The sequence below is a fragment of the Mytilus galloprovincialis genome, chromosome 14 (genome assembly GCF_965363235.1).
Source record: "Mytilus galloprovincialis chromosome 14, xbMytGall1.hap1.1, whole genome shotgun sequence".
NCBI classification, from domain to species: domain Eukaryota; kingdom Metazoa; phylum Mollusca; class Bivalvia; order Mytilida; family Mytilidae; genus Mytilus; species Mytilus galloprovincialis.
Genome location: NC_134851.1, coordinates 39,533,746 through 39,540,480, shown reverse-complemented (window position 1 = coordinate 39,540,480; position 6,735 = coordinate 39,533,746). Strand labels below are relative to the sequence as shown.

At 30.6% G+C, this 6,735-nt stretch overlaps 1 protein-coding gene across 1 annotated transcript; it reads right to left on the bottom strand.

Annotated features, from left to right (window-relative positions):
* Window positions 1-2,793: 2,793 nt before the first annotated feature.
* Window positions 2,794-6,106, bottom strand: LOC143059475 (uncharacterized). Its single transcript, XM_076232979.1, has 6 exons — window positions 6,096-6,106; window positions 5,927-5,998; window positions 5,102-5,188; window positions 4,370-4,471; window positions 3,539-3,625; window positions 2,794-2,908 (listed from the first exon to the last, which is right to left on the bottom strand). Exons 1-6 carry the CDS (start codon window positions 6,104-6,106, stop codon window positions 2,803-2,805), a joined length of 465 nt encoding a protein of 154 aa, XP_076089094.1. The 3' UTR covers window positions 2,794-2,802.
* Window positions 6,107-6,735: the final 629 nt, after the last annotated feature.

Genomic DNA, 6,735 nt, shown 5'->3' with positions numbered 1-6,735 from the left:
AAAGTCTCTAGTCCTCTACTTTATATTGTTAATGAGTTATATTACCATACGTATGATATTAGATATAAAAAGGGGGAAAACTCGCGTTAAATGTCTACGTACCCTTTCGACTAAAAATTATGTGTTACGACATGTCGTAACTAACAATTGTGTGAAAATATTTTGTCGATATCTTATATGATTTTTGAAAATAAGAGATAACAAGCCAAAATCAAAATTTTAATCATGACCTTAACCTTTGACCTTGACCTCATTTTCATTATTTTGGACCAAGGACCTCAAATCAAAAGACCCTAGGCCTCTACCACTTATGGTTTTCCAGTTAAAAATGGATATCACTTATATCAAATATGAAAGGGGAAATAACTCTCATATGGAGTCTCCGGATAGCTTCGGTCAAAATGAATCAAATCATCCTGAGGATATAACGAGCAATTTGGTAGAATAAATTTGTCGGTTTCTTATACGGTTGCGAAGATTAAGCGATAACAAGAAAAACAGTGTTCGGGGAGATAACTCTTATATGGGAAAGTGTTCGGTTTAGCAGGGTCAGTTTCAAAAGCGCATAAACTGTTCGATATCATATTTCATTTATCTAAGCGACATCTTGCGAAACAAAAAAACAGCGAAGGAAAAAAATTAGGCGGAAGAAAAAAAAAAATAATAATAATCAGAAGAAATCCAATAGGTCTTTCCACGGAAAAGTGGAAAGACCTAATAATCAGAAGAAAACCAATAGGTCTTTCCACGGAAAAGTGGAAAGACCTAATTACGTTCCCATTGATAACACTCAATGTTTACATGTAGTGTAAATTATGTTTTGTCTACATGCAGTCGATACTCGATGTAGGCCTTGTGTAGATTAAGTGTAGACAAAACTAGGCATTTAAAACATTAGTTTCACCGTGCATATTTAAGGAAGAAACGATTTTTTTAATAAAATTGATATTTATAGCAATTATTTATGAAGTTCTTTACAGAAATATTTGTCTCAACTTGATATATTTATTTGTTTTGTTTAGAAATAAAACTTAACGTAGCTTTATTAAGCCCTTATCAAGACCCAAAGCAGCATCATTGCTGAACACATAATTCATTTGAAAATTAAAGTCTTTCCGAATTGACTTAACTTACACAGAAATATTTGCCACTGGTCTTTACTCAAACAACGATTCACTCATAAAATTACTTAAAAAGTGTGAGGTAAATGTATTGTTTGTCTAGTATCTCGGATCCGTGAAATTACACTTAAAAGAAAAAAAAACATTACCCACTCCCTTTGCCAAATACTTCTTGGAGAAGAAATACCATTTGAACAAACAGAAAAGACAGAAATATAGTGATCCCTAATATATCAATCCTTCTTCTTCGTCTGAAAGCACGCTGTTGCAGCCTACGTTTTCTAATGCTTAATCGAGACATCTTTAGTATCTTTAAACTACTGCAAATCATCAAAATGGCTTTCATAAAGAAGCAACCACTTAACTTAAAAAAAAGGGGGGGGGGGGTATTTTGTTTATTTATTTGAGTCAGAATTTTGCCGCGCAAACGTTTTATTCCGGGTTTTTTTTTTCGATGCTGGTAATCAATTTTTTTTTCTTCAACATTTAACACTTTAATGTATGGGGAAACTCTTGATTCAGAATATTTTTTATCATCTGTAGAACCAAAATTGTTTTCTTTATCCAATTGGGGTTCGGAATATTTCCATTCCCCCTATTTAGAGTCAAATGGTCGTTCCCTTACTGCTAGAAAAGTTGTCCGAAAATGTTTCATTCGATTCTACGAAATGAACATTTAAATGACATAGAGTTTACAAATGTGAACAAATCTTATGTACAGGTAATTAAACAAGGTGACTGTATAGATGTGAACAAATTTAATGTGAAACCAATGTCCAGTTCATTAAACTAATTGTAAACAAGTTTACTGTACATGGAATTTGGTGTGAACACGGCCTAAGACTTACCATTCGACTTACCTAATGTTTTTTTCTTTTATCTCATTTTGTAATTTGCTATTTTTATCCGATAGTGCTGTTTCTTCTGTCTTCTTTAGTTGTAATTCCCTATATGATCAGATTATATAAATAAACTAAAATGAAATGAAGTTAAAAGTGTATATGATGTTTTCATGTAAACAATAGTTATCAAAGGTACCAGAATTATAATTTAGTACGCCAGACGCGCGTTTCGTCTACATAAGACTCATCAGTGACGCTCATATCAAAATATTTATTAAGCCAAACAAGGTCAAAGTTGAAGAGAATCAAAATATACAAAAAAGAAGAGCAATACATAAAACACTCGATAAGAATTTGTACAGAAAATTCAACCCGCAAATATTTGAATGAAGAGAGAAAGTATTCATGAATCCTGATAAAAATCAAAACAAATAAAACGATACATACATTATCAACCAAAGCATGTTCTACCATCAACAGCTATATGTGAAAATGAATATTATGCTTGAATCTTCGCTGAGCATTTACTAGAAGATGTAATATGAGTGGCAATGCTACAAATCTCTATCCAAGTAACAATGGGTGAAAAGTTAAGTATTATAGATCAAAGATCGGACTTCAACATGAAGCCTCGATTCGCATTCTTTTTTTGTTATTTCGTATTATTATTGATTCGTATTTTCGAAATACATAATATATACTTAAATTAAGTCGTCTATTGCTCAGAGATCTTGAAAGTCAAAATCAACCTTATACCTAATAATTATGAAATGTTAATTTCCATTACATAACAAATAAGGATAAATATTTTTTTTCTCAAATTAGTCATGTATTTAGACTTACTTTGATAGATTGTCTATTTCTTCATCCTTTCCTTTCAGTTGCTCTTTTAGTGCATCACTCTCATTGATCAATGTGACAACTGTTGTCTTTTGTTCTTTCAGTCTGTACATAAAGGATATCAACTAACAAAATACGTTAATATATTGCTAATTACTTTTTAGATTATCTAGTCAACGTCACACATACCAAGGAATCTGTTTGTCATCGATTTTTAGCGATGAAATGAAAAGTTTTATGAAAACTGTAATTTGTTCCCGACATGTCAGCAATCTTAGAAAAAAAAGACTATTCCAACTTATCAAACATCGTCTGATAGAGAGTACAATTATTTGTCATATGTGTTATGTTCTTACTAACATTCACATTTGAAGAGTCCGAATTGTTCAGAAATAACACCTCAAAGCCTAAAAACAAATCATTCCAAATAGTGTCAGCTGACAAGTAGTTGTTTCCAAAACAAAATTGACAAACACAGTCATTGATGCCATACGGACTATGCAAAGGTGAACCTGATATTTGCATTACGAATTCCAAATGTTTAGTATTGTGCCGTCAACACGAGGTATACAGCAAGGTTATATTTATACTTCAGTTAGACATTAAATGTTGATAAGATATATTAATGTCGTTCAGTATCTGAATAATAAATAATTCCCTACAAAACCGTGATTTCAAAATGTATTTGTCGAAGTACCTGTTGTATAACAAACTAAGACTTACAATTCTACTTACCTAATGTTTTTTTCTTTTATCTCATTTTGCAATTTGCTATTTTTATCCGATAGTGCTGTTTCTTCTGTCTTCTTTAGTTGTAATTCCCTATATAATCAGATTATATAAATAAACTAAAATGAAATGAAGTTAAAAGTGTATAATATGATATTTTCATGTAAACAATAGTTATCAAAGGTACCAGGATTATAATTTAGTACGCCAGACGCGCGTTGTGACTACATAAGACTCATCAGTGACGCTCATATCAAAATATTTATAAAGCCAAACAAGTACAAAGTTGAAGAGCATCAAAATATACAAAAACGAAGAGCAATACATAAAACACTCGATAAGAATTTGTACAGAAAATTCAACCCGCAAATATTTGAATGAAGAGAGAAAGTATTCATGAATCCTGATAAAAATCAAAACAAATAAATCGATACATACATTATCAACCAAAGCATGTTTTACCATCAACAGCTATATGTGAAAACGAATATTATGCTTGAATCTTCGCTGAGCATTTAATAGAAGATGTAATATGAGTGGCAATGCTACAAATCTCTATCCAAGTAACAATGGGTGAAAAGTTAACTATTATAGGTCAAAGATCGGACTTCAACATGAAGCCTCGATTCGCATTCTTTTTTTGTTATTTCGTATTATTATTGATTCGTATTTTCGAAATACATAATATATATACTTAAATTAAGTCGTCTATTGCTCAGAGATCTTGAAAGTCAAAATCAACCTTTTACCTAATAATTATGAAATGTTAATTTCCATTACATAACAAATAAGGATAAATATTTTTTTTTCTCAAATTAGTCATGTATTTAGACTTACTTTGATAGATTGTCTATTTCTTCATCCTTTCCTTTCAGTTGCTTTTTTAGTGCATCACTCTCATTTATCAATGTGACAACTGTTGTCTTTTGTTCTTTCAGTCTGTACATAAAGGATATCAACTAACAAAGTACGTTAATATATTGCTAATTACTTTTCAGATTATCTAGTCAACGTCACACATACCAAGGAATCTGTTTGTCATCGATTTTTAGCGATGAAATGAAAAGTTTTATGAAAACTGTAATTTGTTCCCGACATGTCAGCAATCTTAGAAAAAAAAGACTATTCTAACTTATCAAACATCGTCTGATAGAGAGTACAATTATTTGTCATATGTATTATGTTCTTACTAACATTCACATTTGAAGAGTCCGAGTTGTTCAGAAATAACATCTCAAAGCCTAAAAACAAATCATTCCAAATAGCGTCAGCTAACAAGTAGTTGTTTCCAAAACAAAATTGACAAACACAGTCATTTATTCCATACGGACCATACAAAGGTGAACCTGATATTTGCATTACGAATTCCAAATGTTTAGTATTGTGCCGTCAACACAAGTTATACAGCAAGGTTATATTTATACTTCAGTTAGACATTAAATGTTGATAAGATATATTAATGTCGTTCAGTATCTGAATAATAAATAATTCCCTACAAAACCGTGATTTCAAAATGTATTTGTCGAAGTACCTGTTGTATAACAAACTAAGACTTACAATTCGACTTACCTAATGTTTTTTTCTTTTATCTCATTTTGCAATTTGCTATTTTTATCCGATAGTGCTGTTTCTTCTGTCTTCTTTAGTTGTAATTCCCTATATAATCAGATTATATAAATAAACTAAAATGAAATGAAGTTAAAAGTGTATAATATGATATTTTCATGTAAACAATAGTTATCAAAGGTACCAGGATTATAATTTAGTACGCCAGACGCGCGTTTCGTCTATATAAGACTTATCAGTGACGCTCATATCAAAATATTTATAAAGCCAAACAAGTACAAAGTTGAAGAGCATCAAAATATACAAAAAAGAAGAGCAATACATAAAACACTCGATAAGAATTTGTACAGAAAATTCAACCCGCAAATATTTGAATGAAGAGAGAAAGTATTCATGAATCCTGATAAAAATCAAAACAAATAAATCGATACATACATTATCAACCAAAGCATGTTTTACCATCAACAGCTATATGTGAAAACGAATATTATGCTTGAATCTTCGCTGAGCATTTAATAGAAGATGTAATATGAGTGGCAATGCTACAAATCTCTATCCAAGTAACAATGGGTGAAAAGTTAACTATTATAGGTCAAAGATCGGACTTCAACATGAAGCCTCGATTCTCATTCTTTTTTTGTTATTTCGTATTATCATTGATTCGTATTTTCGAAATACATAATATATACTTAAATTAAGTCGTCTATTGCTCAGAGATCTTGAAAGTCAAAATTAACCTTTTACCTAATAATAATGAATGGTTAATTTCTGATCTGTTGAAAATGAAGATTCAAAAACCTCTAAAATGAGTCCAGTATTTAAACTTACTTTGATAGATTAGCTATTTCGTCACCCTTTCCTTTCAGTTTCTCTTTTAGTGTATCCCTCTCTTTTGTCAATCTGTTCAGAAAGGATATCAATAATCAAATATGTATAAATATCTATATTGATGTTTACCTTTCCTATAACCTAGTCAGCTCCATATATACCAGACAACCTGTTTGCCATTGATTTTTATCTTTAATGTGAAAAGTCTGTTAAAAAAGCTCAATTTAATTGTACAATTAATCCCCGAATGTCATAACCAGAGCAGCAATACCAGAAAAACTATCCAAACTAACTCAAAAATCGTTTGCTGAAGAGTAGTTGTATTTGTTATATGTTTATGCTCTTTCTGACATTTAGTTTAAAAAAAAGTATTTCACTCTCATGACTTTGTTTATATTAAGTAATATAAAACTAGTTTCTTGCTATTGAAATATTGTTCGAATAATTGAACCATTGCATACTCATATACTTTCTTGTGCAGACAACAGTAATTGCGATTTGTGATCTAATGACGCTTAACAATGGTAACGGCATGCAAAACAAAAGGTTTTATAATAAAAGGAATACACATTACGGATATTATATGAATCTGTAACAGATATTATCAAAGTTAATGAAAAAAATTAGCACCACCGCTAAATTGTTTGGACTTTTTAGGCTTGTCCTAGAAAACATCAGCAGGTTATGGCCAGTGACGGTTTCATTGAATATTTATACATCCGGTGTTATAAATATATCTATCCGACTTTGAGTACTTGCCAGTGAAATCTAAACCAAATACATGATAATAACATGATAAAGTATTTAAA

What these genes read in the sequence shown, in the direction of transcription:
- LOC143059475 (XM_076232979.1), bottom strand. An exon ending in GAAATAGACAATCTATCAAA is followed by an intron (nt 3,626 to 4,369) that starts GTAAGTCTAAAT and finishes CTGATTATATAG; the next exon opens with GGAATTACAACTAAAGAAGA. An exon ending in ATAAAAGAAAAAAACATTAG is followed by an intron (nt 2,909 to 3,538) that starts GTAAGTAGAATT and finishes CTTTATGTACAG; the next exon opens with ACTGAAAGAACAAAAGACAA.